Genomic DNA, 19,348 nt, shown 5'->3' with positions numbered 1-19,348 from the left:
CAGAACATTTAAACACACCTGCATGGTGTTCATTCCAAGCAAGCATTCATGTGCACAATTGAGGAATATAATGAATGCTGCTTTAAAATTAAAGGGAAAATTTCATCGCATTATGATTAGTGCATTTGTTTGACCCAATCATTCATACCCAATAACAGGGGTGTCCAATCCTGCTCCAGCAGGGCCATTGTCCTGCAAAATTAAGCTCCGGCCTGCCCCAACACCCTTGCCTGGAATTTTCTAGGGCTGTGTCCGAAACAGTCACCCCTTTTATAGTTCTAGGGCTACATGATTTTGGGAAAGAGTCTCGCAAGTTCAGTTGTGTCTAATTAAGACTGAAGCTAAACTCTGCAGGACAGTGGCCCTCCAAGAGAAGGACTGTACACCCCTGGCCAACAAAGATGAGCTTCGGACACAAGAATTGTATAAAGAATTTTATTGCTCAAATCCATGTTGATCAGCAGTACAGTTCGCCTACATTTCAAAACAACATGGTTGTTAGCAAAAAAAACAAAAAAAAGATCAGCTCTCAGTTCCCCTCCCTCCCCCCACTACCCACAATCCAGCTAAGGGGAGACGGCAGGCAGTGCAGCAAGCCCAGTCTCTGTTTCACATCGCTCGAAATGAACTAACGTGAGAAGCTAGAGAGCTGCGTAGGAATGGATCTGCCGTGGAAAAGGCGCAAAGAAGTTTTCACAGCCTATGATTTGCGTTGATTTCTCATGCATCACTCTGATTTCCTGCTCTCATCCCAAGTTAAACGCAACTAGAACGGTGTCTTCATACTGTGAGCAACTATAGCTGTGTTTGTGGTCTATTCTAATATCATTCGAATATCAAAAAAACATAGAACAGCACCTACTTTAAGTCTCCGTTGACCCTAAAAGGGTGGCCCAAAAGCAAACAACAATGAAATTTCATGCCAAGACTACAAACAACAGCTACCCCTAAACTGACCTGATTCGTTCGACTTATATTAGCTATGACTTATGGCCTAAAGATAATGCAAAGACCTCAATTATCCCTAGCGTTATGTTACAGGATATCGTAATGGATAGCGAGACAGCGTGATTACCAGATTACAGAGACAATAAAACAGTGTGATGTTAGTTAATGCATGTATCGACTAATGCTTCTGTAAAGTTAAATACTGATGCACGACTGATGCACACCTGACAAAGCTTCGAAATACAAACTCTTTAAGAAAAGTTAAGAACCACTGTAGAACGTTAGATAGGTGTCTACCGACAGCGTGGCGCGTTACAGTTACAATAACACTTAAAAGTGAACCGAGTTACCATACTGCTACACAACCTGAACTCCATCAATGAGCAAACACCTGAGATTAAGCAGAAAGTCAATAATTCAGGGGAAATAACGCCCTCATTTGGCTACGAGCCTTCACAGAGACAAGAACCGTAAGAACCATGTTCAGCTTCTCAAGTGAAAACTTGTTAGAAGTCACTTGATCTACCAGAAGCCTCAAGCCTTTACAAACAGAAACAGCATCGGCACCTGGCATCTGTGCTACTCTTTGTGGATAAGTGTGGACAAGTTACTTCAGTGGGTATAAAACAATTTACACAAGTCTACGGTAACACACCCCTTCCGAAAACGGTTACTAAAACTATGGAGCGGGACTTCTTGCAGTTCAGTCCACAGACAAATCATGTGAATTACTGTATGAATGCAAACCAGCTTTGCGAGTACAAACACTTGGACCTGACCGTGTAACTGTCTTCCATCTCGATTTGACATAGGCCTCGGTCTTTGAGAGATAACACGCATGTACAGTAGACCAGCAACAGATCCACTGCAGTCAGAGCAGATCTGAGGCGACAAAAATACCTGCATTTGTGATTTCTGTGTGATTACAACAAACAAACACAGTGACTCTGTGATTATTATATCAAGTTAACAGAGCTGTTTGATTTTTTTGATTTTTTTCTATTTTTCTTCATATCAAACCAGGTTTGTTTTGTGAAAGGCCCTGATAGAAAAACCTCAATTAAAAAAATTGGTCTTACGGTAATTCCTGAATTTGGACTCATTTTTTTAGAAAATGAAAGCTGGCTTACGCTTCAGACAACGTAACTACTCCAGGAGAATGCTTTGAATTAAGCCATTCTACTTGATATTCATAGTCTTTTTCAACCATTTGTCATTGATCTAGACATCAGTACACAATATCCACATTTAGAATCCCTTTCGGGCAGCTAAGTACACCTCAGTTACACATTCTATAAATCACGAGGTTGCGATCGGTAAAAGAACGCAGTAAATTCAGATACAGTTTTGAAAGCTTTAAGATCCATTCTTCTTTGTCAGATGGACCTGAAGACGTCAGACTAGTCTTTTTCTTGAACTTTTATGATTATCATAAAAAAAGAAAACGTTCAAAACTTTCAGTTTACAAGGCATACAAAATGTTGGGAGAAAAAAAGGGAAATTAAGATTGGACTGAGGTACCCTGACGCCTGAGGTAGATCACAATACTGACATGCGCGCCAATCACATTCTGATCAAAGTGTTGCGTTGATTCATTACTGTTCTTACTGTTAGTATACTACCAATATTCATAGTCTACTTCCAAGAAAATAAACATTTCCCTTCAGAATAACATGGCAGTGTTCCACCAAAAAAAAAGAGACCTTTTCTGTTTGTTTCTGATTAATAGCTCTCGTCACAAAATAGGAAAAAAATAGATTCATAAATATTTCTCTCTCTTTATATATATATCTATATACACACACGCATACACACAAATGGAAGCTGTGCGTATTGGCATAAACCTTGCGTCTGGAAGATGAGGCTTAGCTCTCATTGAGCGAGGGAGCTGTCTGTGATGTCATAGACTGGTGACGTTAAGGCCACGAGCTTCCATAGTCAAAAAGAAGAAGAAAATAAAGCACAAAGTGATATCCATCCTGTCGATCAGTTTCCCAAGAACAGCCCGAGTATTGTAAAAAAAGAAGAAGATAAAATCAAAACAAAAACAATATCGCTGACCAACCAGCTCAATGAACATGACAGGGAGGTGCTCTCTCTAAAAGGCTGCTTATTGTACATTCACAGCTGTCATGCCGTTTAGAAAGCTCCCTGACAAAGAGATTTAAAGCCAAACGCGGTCGTGTGTGTGTACCACAGGTGCCTCCTCGTCCCACAATCAACCTGACCCTCCATCACATTTTGAGTCACCCATCTTTTCGTTTGCTTTCAGCATAGATTAAGGCAGAGTTCTTGGTGCACATTCGATTTCGCTTCTGCCCAATGCCAAGCCAGTAAAGATGCGCTGTCTTTCAGGCGCTGGTGCTTGCTTCAGATTTTTTTCATACCCCCTAAAGCAAACAAGGGGTGGTGACTCCCAATCCACATCTACTACATACCTACTTCGTCTCGTAACGACTGCCGCCACAAGAGTGTGGCAGTGATGAAATAAAATGCAGAGGCTGCAAAAACACTGGCGTTAAAATAAAAATGGAGTGTAAGAGCTGGATAGAAATAAGAATAAACGAAAAGCTAAAAAATGAAAGATATGCACAGTAAGAAATGTTTCAATGTTTGCATCCGTTGGCACACACAGGCTTAAGTAACAAGGATCCGTTGCGTTGGATGATGTGTCCTGAAATGCAAACAGGCTAAGATATGAGTAAACGTTCTGTCCTTTACATTTCCAAACATTCTCATCCCATCATCGCAGAAATTAGAAAAACATAATGTTATGCGTACGCAACCGCGCATGTGCACTAATCGCCCGCTTGCTGGCTTGTGCAAAACAAGAAGAATTATACTTCTGCTTCAAAAAACAGTATATTTGTTCTAGTGTACTGGTGACAATACTGCTGAGGATCACTGAAATCGTAATCTGAGCATAAAAAAAAAAAAAATCGGTCGCCAACTGCCAACTAGTGCACACCCACACTTACCAACCCAAAAAAACAGCAACACAACTCAGTCAAAATGCATCAGTGTACACGTGTTAATGGAGCGTCTTATCTTTGTTAACCCTATGTTAAGCCTAAATTAAGAAGTTTCTAAAGAAATTGTTACTTGGGGCGACCGTGATGTGTCCCGTCCTGATAGCAGACGCCCCATACCTATTCGTCTCTCAGTCAGGGTGTGTTTGAACAATAAAAGGAACACTTGTCTTCCTTGCACTTCCTTCCTTCCCCCCCCTCCCTCCCCAAGCTGGCAGTGCACTCAGAGCCCTTCTGCCTGTGGCTCCTTCATCTCCCCTAGAAAGAAGTTCTTTGGTTTTGATCCCGCGGCTGCTGGTCTGCCCGGCCGGTCCCCTGCATCCGGTCTGGTCTGATTCCAGTTGGGAGGGCTACATTCATTGGCAGGTGCCCGCTGGGGCTGCCCTGATGGTCACTTGGAGCGGTGTGTCACGGGGGTGCCTTGCTGGTGCTTCTGTTCCTGTTGTTTCACCTGCTGGATGATCTCCCTGATTTTCCTCTGTGCAGTCTGTGGGACCAGAGGAGAGCATGTTTATTGAGCTAAATGTTTGGTTCCACTTCGGTTTCAATAGGAGAGAGGCGACTGCTTGAAGGTGGCACCATAAGACATCATGATTTCATGTTTTTGTTTTTTTATTTACACCCAATTCAACAGCGTTTAGCTTTTACATGGTCAAGGAACAAAATTAAGTAAAATACACTAACATTCAAAAGTTTGGGGTCGGTAAGATTTTTTCTGAAGTCTCTTCTGATCACCAAGGCTGCATTTATTTGATCAAAAATTAAAATAAAAATCAAAGTAAAATTGTGAAATATTATTACAATTTATACTACAGGGCCGTTGAATGCTTGAATCTGATTGGTTGACGAACGTTCTAAGGTGTGCATTATTTTCAGGGAAACGCACGGCTAAAGTAGTTCCAGGCAGGTCTTGACCGCATTACAGTTCCATATCACTTCGCCTAGTTAACGGTAATAACGGAAAATAGGATACAATTCATAACAAGAAAAAGCATTTAGCCGCATGCGCTTGATCTGCAATTTTCAATGTCTAGCTTCACACAATCAATGGAAACATGCAGTTTAATTTTAATAAATAAAGTATAAAGTCCTGTCTATATTATAATCAATAGAAAATTAAACTGAATATAGGCTAAATAAATGGATAGTCCTGCAGTACGGATTTTTATTGCAGATAATAATAAATAAATAATTATTTATAGGCCCACTTGTTAAAAGGGCTTTGTGTTTCATTTATTTGGCTATAGTCTACTGTCATCTGTCAATGAAAAAAAAAAAAAAAAAAGAATGAACGAATTAATTAAAACGAATTAAATTAATAAATAAATAGGCTAATAATACTGACGCACATGCTTTTCTGTCTCATTATTGCAACATCTCTCTCTATAACTGCTGCATTAATAACTGCATAAAGCCGGGGACACACTTTAAGGCCGGTTATGAATGCAATTTGATACTTATGACTGATCATGCCCAAACGCGTGTTCAGCGCGTTCAGTCTGTGTTCAAAGTCGGTGTTTAAAATCTGCTGCAGTCGATGAAAACAGTCAGAGAATGTGTCAGCTAGTCGTGTGTCCCAGCTTTAGTCTGCTATCAGTGGCTCAAACCTCCGTTACTAACTCTAAAATGACGTTTTGGAATTAGCAACGGAGGCATTGGACTAGATGCGTAAGAAATTAGTCCTACATACAAGAGCGTTTTAATGACAAAAACTTTACAAACGTCTTGAAATACATAATCTGAACAATGTTTCGAGGTGTGGTAACTGTAGTATAAGCGGAATAATTGACTTCAGGCCGTTGAATTATTAGAAAAATAATGCACACCCGAGGTGAACGGCCACTCCGCTTCGCGTCGTGACCGCATTACCACCTCGGGTGTGCATTATTTTTCTAATAATTCAACGGCCTGTCGTCAATTATTCCTTACTTATATAAACTGTTATCTATTTTAATATATTTTAAAATGTAATTTATTCCTGTGATGGCAAAGCTGAATTTTCAGCATCAATACTCCAGTCTTCAGTGCCACATGATCCTTCAGATATGCTGAACTGCTGCTCAAGAAACAGTTCTTATTATTATCAATGATGAAAGCAGTTGTGCAGATTAATATTTTTATGGAAACTGAGCTAAAAAAAATTCAGGACTCTTTTATGAATATAAAGAAGCCTTTATTTTAAATTAAAATGTTTGTAATAATTAAAAATGTGTTTACTCTGACTTTTAATAAATTTAATCTGTCCTTGATGAATAAAATTTTAACCCCAAACATTTGAATGTTAGTGTATAACACTTGATGTTGCAAATTTTAATTCAATGTTGAAATGAAATGTTGTGCACAGTTAAGGTGAGCATTATTGTGTAGACGGGGCCACCCAGCTTGAAATAAATAAAGCCATTCATCCACGTTTCTTTAAGCAGTCCTGCACTACACGGATATATTTACATACAGATAAATCTCTATTGATTGACACAGTCATATCGCTAACATTCTCTCATGCCCCACACTTGTTTTCAGATTTAAGATCCATTACTAAAGCAGTACATACTAAAGCTGTAAATTTCAGTCCTTAAGAACAAACCAACACAAGGTTTCTGAGAAATATCATGTATAATTTACCTGGCTGGCAAAGAAATGCCCACTGATTTTGACAAAGACCTCATCGTTCTCGTCTGGCGTTTGGTCCCGTGGCACTATGACCTCTGCACTGGTTAGGTTCTGCAGCTCGTTAACCTGAAAGAGGTTCAGAGAAACAAGCTGATGACATCACTACCTAACAGTCATAATGCCAGTTGGGTCAAAGTGTGCCAATGTTATGTGTCAATCAGATTTATAAAAGAACAAGCAGCACATATCCAGTTGCTCATAGGTACATGACATACATCAAGACCAATCTGCTGTTATACCCTTGCCTTGGGTACCAATTGCAACATCTATCTACTCTACAAATGATGCCCCGGTGGCTGGAGCCCCCATGAATAGAGACAAATATTTACAAGAAGCAAATCGTACAGTTCCTTAAACACATAACCTTGACTGAAACAGGTCACAGTGATTTGGATCAGCCTGCTCTCTTCAAAGCTTTAGACCGAAACGTAACAGTTATATAACATAATAACCAAACTTAATCAAGTTTTTTTTTTTTCTTTAAATAGCTTGAAAAAAGCTTTCACAGACTTTTTCAGTCCTTTTGCACAGCAAATTACATGGAAAAATCAGTCAGGCACATATAAAACAATTATCAAAAACAATAACATATTCAAAATTTGCTCTGGTGGCGTATATGAGCTCTCTCAGGAACTATTCACACCACATTAACTTTGATTAATCAACAATGTTCCCATTCTTTAACAGTGAACATTTCATTGTTTTTGGGAAAGCTATTTTAAATGTTTCATGGATTCTCAGAATCACTGTTTACTACTGCAAACACATTTTGACTCAATCATTTATAATGGTGCATAATGAAAGGAATATTGACTAGTGATGAGCAAACGGGTGTGATGGTATGTGCTACACAACAACTTGTTTGAAACGATGTAAACATTTTATTGTGAATCAGAATCCTATGTTAGGTCTGGCAAATTACTCAAGCTCAGAGTGAATAGGGCATTCAGACTCTATTGACATAAACCCTCTAATAAATAAACCCTATTGAACACTCTGTTTCCCCCATTGTAATTTAAAAAAAATATATATAATTCCACACTGAGGGCTGATGCCACATCGTCTGTGTTTGTTCACCCTGTCACAAAAATGGATGGCTGTACTAAGATGAAGGAGATCAGCAAAAACCAGGGAGGGAGGAGCCAGATGATGTCCCAGGCCACAGCCAGTGGGGTTTTCCAAGGCAGAGTCACAGGAGGGAGGAGCCATGGTGGAGGCCTGTGCGATGGAAATAGGGATGTGATCTCCTGTGACGGAGCCGGCTATGGTGGAGACCCAGACGGAGCCGAGGAGACACGGAGCCAGGGGGCCAAGGTGGAGCTGATGGCTCATGGGGCCGAGGTGGAAGCGGGAATCCAGAAGACCGCAGTGGAGCCAGTGCGACCGAGGACAAAGGTGGAGCCGACGGGAAGGCAGAGCCCAGTGGAGCCAAAGGGATGGAGGGCAGAAGTGCAACCAAGATCCAGGAACCCTGCGGTGGAGCCAGGGTGACGTCTGACCAAGGTGAAGATCCATACCTTCAAGTTACCCAAGCATTCCCTCAGGGATGGGCTTTGCTGCAGTCTCGCGCACCTGTCAGACGTGTCGTGGGGCTCAGGCTCCGGGGCAGAATAAGACTCAGTAGGGCTCACTGGCACGGCTCAGAATGGCGATGTAAAAAACGCAGGGCGAGCAGTCTGGATAGTGATTTAGGCATGCCAACTCCAAAAAGTCCCTGGTGTGTGACTCCACCCACAAATGGCAAACTGCAAAGTCCATGATGATAGGAGGAAGGGGGAAAATAGGGTGTAAAAAAAAACCACCTAAATAAACTATCGATTCTGCACGAAGATGAAGGAGATCAGCAAAAACAGTCTTTAATCCAATAAATTCAACAGGCAAGGAAACTCGGGAAATAATAGTACAACCACGTAAAACACTGATGAGACAGGACCAAAAACTGAACAAAACAGAATATATATATATCAGACTAAATGAGGGAACACCAGGGGCCGGTTGCATAAACAGTTAAGACTTACTTAGTCATCACATTTTTTTCATTAAGACTGTTCATAACTGTTTCAAGTCAGTTATTGTCAAGTGTCTTTTCTAACTGTGCACTTTCCCACACTTGAAAAATATAGGTTCTCACTATATGAAGATGTAAACTGGATTCCACTCAATGTGAATTATTGTGAATTATTTCCATCCATTTATTTATTATACCATTCATGTAGGTGAAAAACCTTTAAAGAAATAAACATACATACATACATAGTGTTAATCAACAGCAAACCCAGTAAAGTGCATAAATTGGCAGGTTTAACATGACTTAATTTTAACTTTTGCACAGAACTACATCAAATACATCAGTACCTTAAGTTAATGAACCATTTAAAACATGAATATTTCACCAAACCTAAAATATATTTCACATAGGTCTGAGTTGGTAATTACACATTGAATATTGTGAATATTGTGAATATGTGAATATTACACATTTCAGTTAAAGCTGGTAGGTATTATACAGCCCAATAACAATAAATTACATACACAATTTATTTTACATTTAAAGTACAAAATAAATGCATTTTAATAGCTTTTACACATTTGTATAGTTTAATTGACTGGATTTTAACCACAAAGGCTATGAAACAACCTATGCTTTTAACCATATTTATAAATGAATTGCTATATTAATAATTGACTATACTTAATACTTTTTTCCAGTCATCTCAATGGCAAAAAGTGTCCAAATCAACCTGAATTCACCCTATTGTATGCATCCCTCCCGGCTCTGAACTCTTGCATCAATGGGACGTTCGTTTGCAAGATTGGCTGCTAGTTGAAGTGCTGTTAAGAACTCGCTGAAAGTGAGGTCTGACCCTTTTCCAAGATTTGGAGAGCTCTCTTTGTAACACGCACTACAGCTTCCGCAGCTCCATTTCGGTGTGGTGAATCGGCTGGATGCACTCTCCAGTCAAACTGTGTTCCATTCTTAACTGCATACTACTCCATGGTTCCATTATCTTGACTTTCCAGGAAAGTATTCAGATCCTTCAGTACAGGTTTTGCACCAATGAAATTGGTTCCTGGGTCTGACCAGACCTGTCCGGATGACCTCTAACTGCAGTAAACCTCTGGTATGCCAATAGGAAGCTCTCTGTAGAAAGAGTGTTGGCCAGCTCTGCATGAATAGCTCTACTTGCCATACAGCAAAAGACTCCCCAAACTTTCATTGACGCTCTTCTCTTGACATTGTCCTTTACTTGGTAGGGTCCGAACAGATCGATGGTGGTGAACTCAAATGGTGCAGCAGGAGATGCATAGGTCAACGACTTTTTGAGAAACTCTTCTTCCTCCTTAAACCCATGCTTTCCTTCTCATCCTCAACAAGGTCCCCGCCACTCCATCATGTCCCTCGTCATGAGCTTCACAAGCTAACAAGGTTGCGATCCAGGAATCAAAGGGCAAGAGGGGAACAGTTTTGAGGTCCTCATGAAAGACTTGAACTCTGCCACCACACCAAAAGTCCAGTTGCCATGTCTCTGTAGCCAACCAGTCGATCTATTGTGGTGTTTGAGAAGATCACACCTTTTTGCACTGCTAAGCAGAGGTCTCTGAATGCATCTTCTCTTTCTTTGAGAGTGATAATACCAGCTGATGATACCACCTCCCACTTTAGTTTGTCCATTGTCTTGACTTGAATTAACTTTTTTGCAGCTCTCCAGACCAATGCCGCTGTGTTAGACTGCTGAATCTCTTCACATTAATTAGCTCTTGAACTGCTCTTCCACCAGGTGGTCTACTTGGTCCCATCTGGGTTGAACTCCGATTTTCTTCCGCCTCTTGTTTCTTCAACTGAGCTCTGATAAGTGTGGCGACAAACGCTTTTTTCTGGATCTTGGTGATGTTTTCTCTGGCTGCAGCAGCAACATCTTTAGCAGATTTAATTGGCCACTCATTCACTGGTAGACTGAGGAACTTGACTACCACTCAGAGTCTTCATCCAAATCTTTCGGGCCAGCTCCTCTTATGATGATGTCTGCAATGTGCATTTGCCCTGGAACCCACCATCAATCCTGGACGTTGGTGCTGCTTTGAATCTCTCCAATTCGATTCGCAAAGAAAGTTTGGTAGCCATAACTTTCACGCTGTACTGCTCCTAAGACAGTCTGACTGTCAACGAGATGATACCACTTCTCAATTTGGACCCTGCAATGTCTTTGGAAGTACTTTTTTAACCGGGCAGCAAAGACACACCGTCCACTTTTACGGCATCGCCCTTATGGTCGAGGAGGGTCAGTTTGGCCTTGGATTCAACAAGCCTCACCGTAATGCCTTGACTGCAGCTCCAATGCAGATACAACACTGCTCTGTACGCATGTTCACTGCCATCAGAGAAGGTGACATCAACAGTTTCGACGGCAGAATCTGGGGGTGTCAGGGGTCTGATGAATTTTACTTGTCCCAGCTCAACATACTCTTCCAGAAGATTGATTGCATCCTCCCGGAGCCCTTCCAACAAAGCTGCATCCCAGGTATTCTCGGTTGGGCCGTAGTTAACTTTGGCCTCTTGGAAGGCAAAAACCTAGTGTCACCAGACCTAGTGGATCATACAGCCCTGAGACTTGACTTAGAAGTTCTCTTCTGGTGAGTGGATTTGAGTACTTTGAAAAATTTACAGAAATCATGACATGGAGTTTGTCATCTTGTACCGTGTATCCAAGGCCAAGGGCTTTATTATCATCTTTTGTCAGCTGATTTGGTAAGATCATAGTCTTTGGCCCAGTCTTCATCTTGTCTCTGGACTCTTTCCTCCCACTTTGATCTGAGTAGACCCAGGGCTTTATGTGGAATCTGCCAGCTTTTAGGATCTGCTCAACATTCGATGTGATGACATTCAGTTGACCCATGCTGTTCCAGGAAGTCTCGCTTGAGGGCTGCGGTGGTAGATTGAGCAGCAGGATACACAGGAGACTGACAAGTAGCTGGACTTTTACAGGTGAATTCTTCGTACTTGACTGCCGCAGTCCTCTTTGAGTGTGCAAAATGAGTTTTTGACATATGTCTGTCTCCACAGACAATACAACCTGCTGAGTCACTGCTCAATTTGGTGGCTCTTGTTCTGGCATGCCTTGGGTCAGACCTGGCCTCCTTCCTGCTGGGTTCATCTTCTCTTAACTGTTCCAGCTGCTCATTGTCATGATTCTGCCATCTAGTCCTTGTCATTCTTTAATTCTTGAGGCAGGATCATGACAGACCCATGTTTTGTGTGCAAGCACATGGCCTTTTGTTTGGGCCATGTGCTTGTGTTGTCTCGTTCTCTTGCCCCGCCCCCTTGTTATCCTTGTTTTGTCATTATTGCTTTACCTGTGTCACCTGTTGTGTTTTCATTAGTCTCCCTATTTAATCCCCTTGTGTTTGCTGTCTTGTGCCGGTTCATTGTTACATGCTATCATTCATTGTGAGACTTTGTCCATCTCTGTGAGTTCCCTGTCAAGAGTGTCGTCAAGAGAAAGTTCTGTTTCTGTTTGTTTGTAGTCTAGTTATGTCAAGTCATAGTCTAGTTTAGTCACTCGTTGTTCTGTCCGTATTTTGCCCCCTTGTGGGTTGTTTTCCCCATTCTTTGTCATCAATAAACCTTGTGTGTAGTGCATTCTGTCTGCGCTTGGGTTCATCTCTGTATCCACATAACACTCATATATTGCCTCCTGCTCTTTGAGGAATTCGAGGAGCTTGTCAAAACGAGTTTGTGGTACAACAGCATTTTTCTCATCAGCAATATAAACCAGCCATTCCTTCTTCAGTGACTCTGGGAGTTTGCTCTCAATGGATTGTCTCCAAGCTCACCTAGGTCGTACAGGGCTTTGCCAATCGTTTGAATCAGCTCCACTATTTTCCTGGCTTGGTGACCTCTTACTGCCGGCATTGCTTGCAACTTCCACAATTTCAAGGGCAATAGCAGCTCCATTCCCAATGCAATTCTCCAGGACACGGAATATTTCTTCTGCTGTATTATAAGCTGTAAGTCAAAACTCTCTTTATCATCGAGACTATCCAGCAGCTGAAATTTCTTCACCTCTTTTGATCCGGTTGGTTTGCCTTGCTTCTGCAGAGCTTCCCACTCCTTTCTCCAGCGATGAAAATCATGTTTACTTCCAGCAAACTTGGGAAGGGAAGTAGGCTTCAACTTGATAGCTGGCCTTGAAGAACTATGGGCTGTAACTGCTCTCTCAGAATCCTGCTCGATTTTTGCTTGAATAAATTCAGCCTTTCTGGAAATCAGCTTGGGGAGACAGATCTCAAGCTCCCTCAGATGGCTTTCAAAGTCTTTTTGCTCAGCAGAATGGGCCCAACGATTCCACCGGACATCTAGCTTCTCTAGCAGCTTTAACCAATCCTCCAAGGTGGCTCAGCATGAAGTTGTATGCTTCCAGGTTCGCACAAGGTTGAACAGAAAAGACTTAATGCTGGCACGTCCTCTGCATCCAGCTCAGCCTCAACCTCTGCGATGAAAGCAGCCTCCAAGTCCTCATTGGCTTCCATGACTTTTGTGGCTTGTAGTGAAATATTTTTGAAGCTTTCTTTGAGCTCTTCCTCACACATATCCCTATGGGTCCTAGAAACGGAATTGGTGAGCTGAGAAAAGAGTCTTTTTGCGCTGGTTCTTTCAGCTCTAAGCTGCTCCAACGACTTTGTCTCCGCCATACCCTCTGGTTGGAACAACGGAATAATAATGCACTCTTTGGGATGACACCACGGCAGTCTACCTTTCTTCTTCCAGGCCTCCAGGTGAGTTTCAAGGTCCTCCAATCCTCGCTGCGGTTTTTCACTGTCAAGTGTCTTTTCTAACTGTGCGCTTTCCCACACTTGAAAAAGATAGGTTCTCACTATTTGAAGATGTAAACTGGATTCCACTCAATGATTAGGCCTTGTGAATTATTTCCATCCATTTATTTATTATAGCATTCATGTAGGTGAAAAACCTTTAAAGAAATAAACATACATACATACATACAGTGTTAATCACCAGCAAACCCAATAAAGTGCATAAATTGGCAGGTTTAACATGACTTAATTTGAACTTTTGCACAGAACTACATCAAATACATCAGTACCTTAAGTTAATGAACCATTTAAAACATGAATATTTCACCAAGCCTAAAATATATTTCACATAGGTCTGAGTTGGTAAATATTACACATTCAGTTAAAGCTGGTAGGTATTATACAGCCCAATAACAATAAATTATTTTACATTTAAAGTACAAAATAAATGCATTTTAATAGCTTTTACACATCTGTATAGTTTAATTGACTGGCTTTTAACCATATTTATAAATGAATTGCTATTTTAATAATTAAACAATCTATATTTAATTATATAGTCAAATTTATATCAAACAGGTTTTAAGCAGTATATTTCATAGTATTTGAAGTATTTAAACAGCTGTCCAAATCATGAGTTACCAAATTAAACCAAGCAAATTAGGCAAACTAAGTAAATTAAATTTAAATAAATGTTAAAAACTCTGTTAAAAAATTGTTAAACGAAGTATAAACTTATATACGAGTAGGCATATTTCAACACACTACACCAATAAACACCTTATAAGTTAAAAATACGCTACTTAAGAACAATGGCGCGATTTACAGAACACCATTGAACACTATATTCACATGCTGGTAACAGCAACTAGCAAGCATGACAAACAAAGTAATATGTTCTTAACCAGCAGAGCTTCAGAGCTTACCGGCTGTCACTTCAGAGTTCTTTGGTGAGTACCCGATCCCGCACAGTGTTTAAAACAGACATCAAGCTCTAATACTCGAACCAGCGCTGCTGTCTGCCGTAGCGTCAGCTCCCGGTGCACACAAACAATAGCAACGGTGCGTTGCCTTATCCGGCCTGGGCACACGCAACGGATTGCAGATTAGTTTCACCTGGTACTAATGAGGGAATGCGGGGTGACGGGAGGTTTGCCGCAACAGTTATATAAAAACTTAGATTGGTCTAATTTGATACTATAAAGTAAGACTGATTGCCCGTTGACTCAACACTTGTTGGTCATACTAGTATTTAAGACACAGTCAACATAAGGGCTATTTATATTTATACAACCGGCCCCAGGTGAACAGAATGAAACTGACACAGACTGAGAAACTAGGTCACAGGAAAACAGATCTAAAACACACTGAACAGAACACAATCCTGATACATGAAGGAGTCCTACTATGTTATGTATGGCGCATCACTGAAAGTTTCTGATCTTACTTAATACCTTTATATTTCACTGTATTCTCACCGTTTTGCCGCCTTTCCCAATGACCCTCCCAGCTGCTGAAGAGGGCACTTTTATATGTGTCTCCAGCTTCACTTCCTCTTTTGCAGTAAAGAAATTCTCTTCTTTCAGCTTCCCAAATATCCTGCCCTGGGCCTGAAATTCAGAAGCAAAGACACTGTTAATTTTTCAGGGGCATGATAAGATACAACAGTGCTAAAGGCCTTTACATTTTCTTATCAACCATCATATACTTTTGGGACAAAACTCACATTTTCAATTAGGGATGGCGAAACCTAAAAAAATTCGGAGGACAAATGACTCCTTAGTTTCAAAATGGTTTGGGTACAAGGTGATCGCGTTGAGAATAAAGGCGTTTGTCTAGCGTTAGTAGCTCATTTGAAACATTGCCACGGCTCATTTAAGAAAATGACAGCTCCGAAGAGACGCCGCTTTAGTTTGAGGTAGTGCTAACAATAATAAAGAAAGATGATGATCATCAGGTGTTGCGTTTTCAGGTGATACATCATAGATGATGTGCTACTACTGTATTTAAGCACTGTATCACACAAGTTGCAACTTACATCTGTGTCATTCTTTTTGGTGAAATGGTCCCACACACTACTTTTCTTTGCACGCTTCATCCTGTCGTCTGCCCTGGCTCTAACCTCGAGTGTTTTAGCCTGTAGCCTTTACTTTTCGCAAACCTTGTGAGCGCGAACCCAAACGCTGTGACCTCGCGCCAAATGTTTTTATTGGTTTATTAAGTACAAACAGGCGAGTTATGAAAAATTGAGTGTGAGGTATTTGTTCACTTCACACAAAAATATCTTGGAATGAGATGGCTAACTGTAGTAGCGTTTAGTCCACTGTCTATAATAGCCTAATTTAGAGATCACTTTTTTTTTTTAACCGACTACCGACAACTTTGATCGGTTAACGTTGATACGGTCAACCATCGGTCAAACGGTCATCAGTTAACATCCCTATTTTCAATCATTCATTCATTCCATTGGTTTTTAAGTGTGTATTATATTCCTTTACCTTAAACTGAGCTTCTGGTGGGCCAGTGATGATGACCATCCTCTGAGTGACGTCAGGACTCTCTGCAGGTGCGATCTGAACATGAACAACAACAGGAACAAGAACAACATACCTTCAACAGATGAGCTCAGAGGAGAGTTCCACTATGAGTGTATTTCTGTACACACGTTTTTGTTCAAGATATGAATTCAAGATATGAACTAACACTATTTTCTGAGATAATCAACAACTTGCCACAAATGCTGTTGACATATTCCTTTTATTTCTAGAGCTACATCTGGAGTGTGAACCATTCATTCAGCTCTCTCTTGAATTCACATCACACAACCACCAGAGGGATCTTTTCCAGATTAATAGAGGTATAACAGTTTCAATTTATCCATGCTCAGTTTGTATTATGACTCTGTGGTCAAGAATTCAGTTTGGTAAAATATTTGATGTCATTAAACCATATGCTGCAGTAAAATGCACCACACTGTAAAATTACAACAATTCACACTTTGTGAAAAGTCAGCATTTATTGAAATATATAGGAAACATCTATAAACAGTTCTGTTGCTACTGTCAAAGGTCACTGACAGTGTACAGTGTACACTGTTTCAATGATATTAAGAATTACTGTAAGTATTGTTGATCAAATTAATGCAGCCTTGGTGAGCATAAGAGACTTCTTTCAAACTTTTTTTTTTTAAATCTTACCAACCCCAAACTTTAGAACGGTAGTGTAATAGTTTACATGCCATTCGACATGAAATGAACCGAGGCACAAACACATACTGAAATATGGGTTGCGGAACCCTACTGATTACCCAGCAACCTACAGGACTGGCTGAATCAACAGTGAGGAGGTTACAGATGATTGGCTCACCCACACTAGGCACTAGGCCAAATCTTGTTAGATTCAAATCAAGGATCTCAGCAATGGGACACAGAAAACTAGATGGATAATTGTGCTTTGCGTAACAAAAACATACAAGGAACCTTCATTTTACAGATGTGACTTGACAGCGCAGGCATTTTAGTAGGCAGGAACTCCTACCTTAATAGAGGCTCCTGCGAATCGTGCCAGTTGTTTAATATGTTGACCCTTCTTGCCAATAATAGCACCGACAGCCTGAGTTGGGATAAAGAGGTAGACCACCTCCTGTTCAGGAGCCTGCAGTGGAGAGGGCAGAAGAAACATGCAAAATATTACACCTCTAATTCAATTTGATGCTGTAAATCAGGGATTCCTCTAAAATCCACCCGAGGATGTGATCCTTTTACAAAAGTGGTTCGTAAAAATGTCCATGTGTCTGTTTACTCCATAGTTACTGAACTGTACCTGATACTGCTCAGTTCAGCACAGGCTGGAGGTTGAGCTCTGAATTCTCCATTTATCACGAAAGTGAGAACACAAACCACGTATCTGTTTCTAAGGCCCTTTTTACACCTGGAATTAAGATGTGTTTTGGTCGATCGGATCACAAGTGGACAACTCTAAATATAGGTGTAAACAGGGTCTAAAACATTTTGAGCTTGTTCACTTTCGACCACTTCCAGAGGTAGTCGAAAAAGCATTTGACCGGATTGAGTAGAGTAAACACTCTTGTGGTCGAACAGCCACAAAAGACCACCTACTCTCCGCCTACTGACCTGATGCATAAACATTATGGGAAGAGCACTAGCCAGACAGACAGGATTCAAACTTTGTCGCCTGAAGACCTAACTTCAGTTTGATGACGAAAAACGTACCAAGCAATGTTCTCTCGACATTCCTGATTACTAACACACACTCACCGCGTTCAGCATGGTCTTGCGATTGTCAGTGCAGAAACGGAAGCTGCTCTCCGTTTGTTTTTCTGTCGTCTCTGGCCGCGTTCAAATATAAATTGCGTGAGCTAATTTCGTCCATTAGATCGAAAGATCTGAAAAAAACCCATATATTTACCCGCCCATAGACCCTCTCCTAGAAGAAATCAGGACAGAAGTGGTGAAAGTGGACAAAAAAGATGGATTAAAACACCGGGTGTAAATGGGAGAGTGTCCCTCGTCTACTTGTGATCCGATCAACCAAAACGCATCTTAATACCAGGTGTAAACATGGCCTAAAGGACCTGACCTGCCTGGCACCCCAGTGTGAACCGTAGGAAACCGATGACTCTTTGTTCAGACTCTCAGCATGGGTTACAGTGATACATTGAAGAGGTCTCAGAGATTTTTCATTCATAAGTTAACAGCATTAGCTTGTGGTGCTTAGTACTGTCGGATGGAGAAAGAGGTTGTTATCTGGTGAATAACTACCAAGTTATTTATTCAAATGACATGAGACATTGCTGTTGAACTGGATCACAGTAAAGCTGATAACTCTGTCCATTGTTCAATTGGTTCACTAACAGATTTAGTCACTCCATTTTGTGTCAGTTAATGAATCTACTAACACACTGTCAATGGATAGGAAACATTTTCTGTGTTTAAGCATTTTGGAGAATTTTGAGTATATATTGATAGGTGTTTATTTAAATGATAATTTAAATCATTTTGGGGACATCATATTTGCCATCATTAAATTGTATTGCACATAAAATGCAATATATATCTGCATTATATATCAGCACTATATTGGCCACCCCACTCTCTAGATACAGTATCAATATATGCAATTATAAAAACAAAATTGGTTGGCAGTATTTTTTTGTGGCTGTAACACCATCCACCAATTATAATCTAGAAGCATCTTTTTTACGGGACAGTTTCAGTTCCAGTACTCACTGTGTGCTGGTGAGAGACGGCACTAGCAGGCGGAACACCGTACAGCCCACCCAGCTGTGATGAGTGACCCTGGAACGGATGAGATGGGTCAATTTACAAATGGTTTATATCTCAAGAATATTTCACTGGCTCTCCTTTATTACACATGTAAATACTGAAATACTAAGAAGTTAATAAGTCACTCTTAGTAAGTTTTTTTTGTTGCTCTCAACTTTACATGATTAGATTACCATGAATTGTCATGCAAACAAACTGGAAAAAAAAGAACTGCTAACACTCATTCAGAAACCTGAATGATTAATAAACAAAAGAAAATTCACCAGCCATACTTTGAATGATACATTTATAAGTTATATCTTTAAAAAAGACATTGGCCCTTTTAATAGCTGCAACCTACAGTGACCTTCACAAATATTGGCACCCTTGGTCAAAATAAGCAAAACTGACTGTGAAAGTTTGTTTTTGCAATTTCTCCTCTTGGTCTTTCATTCAAGATTTTCACAAAAACCTAACCTTTAATTAAAGTCAAATAGTTGAAAGAAAAAAAGTCTTACCATATTTGTTTTCTGAAATGTATGTATACCACAATTGGCACCCCTAACTAATGAGTAAGAATCTAACTGAAGTTCACCTCAGTGATCA

At 40.5% G+C, this 19,348-nt stretch overlaps 1 protein-coding gene across 1 annotated transcript in view; it reads right to left on the bottom strand.

Annotated features, from left to right (window-relative positions):
- Positions 1–421: 421 nt before the first annotated feature.
- The window catches only part of igf2bp2a (insulin-like growth factor 2 mRNA binding protein 2a), a 71,019-nt gene continuing 52,092 nt past the window's right edge, over positions 422–19,348 (bottom strand). The window contains exons 11-16 of the mRNA XM_084122482.1: positions 18,707–18,775; positions 16,995–17,111; positions 15,956–16,030; positions 14,936–15,067; positions 6,600–6,713; positions 422–4,464 (exon numbers count right to left, since the gene is read on the bottom strand). Coding sequence (XP_083978608.1) covers positions 4,369–4,464; positions 6,600–6,713; positions 14,936–15,067; positions 15,956–16,030; positions 16,995–17,111; positions 18,707–18,775 — 603 coding nt within the window. The 3' untranslated portion in view covers positions 422–4,368. The remainder of the gene's footprint in view (positions 4,465–6,599; positions 6,714–14,935; positions 15,068–15,955; positions 16,031–16,994; positions 17,112–18,706; positions 18,776–19,348) is intronic.

This window comes from Abramis brama, assembly GCF_963993115.1.
Source record: "Abramis brama genome assembly, chromosome: 8".
NCBI lineage: Eukaryota > Metazoa > Chordata > Actinopteri > Cypriniformes > Leuciscidae > Abramis > Abramis brama.
The sequence above is the reverse complement of the archived record's forward strand: the minus strand, read 5'-3'. Positions and strand labels throughout refer to the sequence as shown.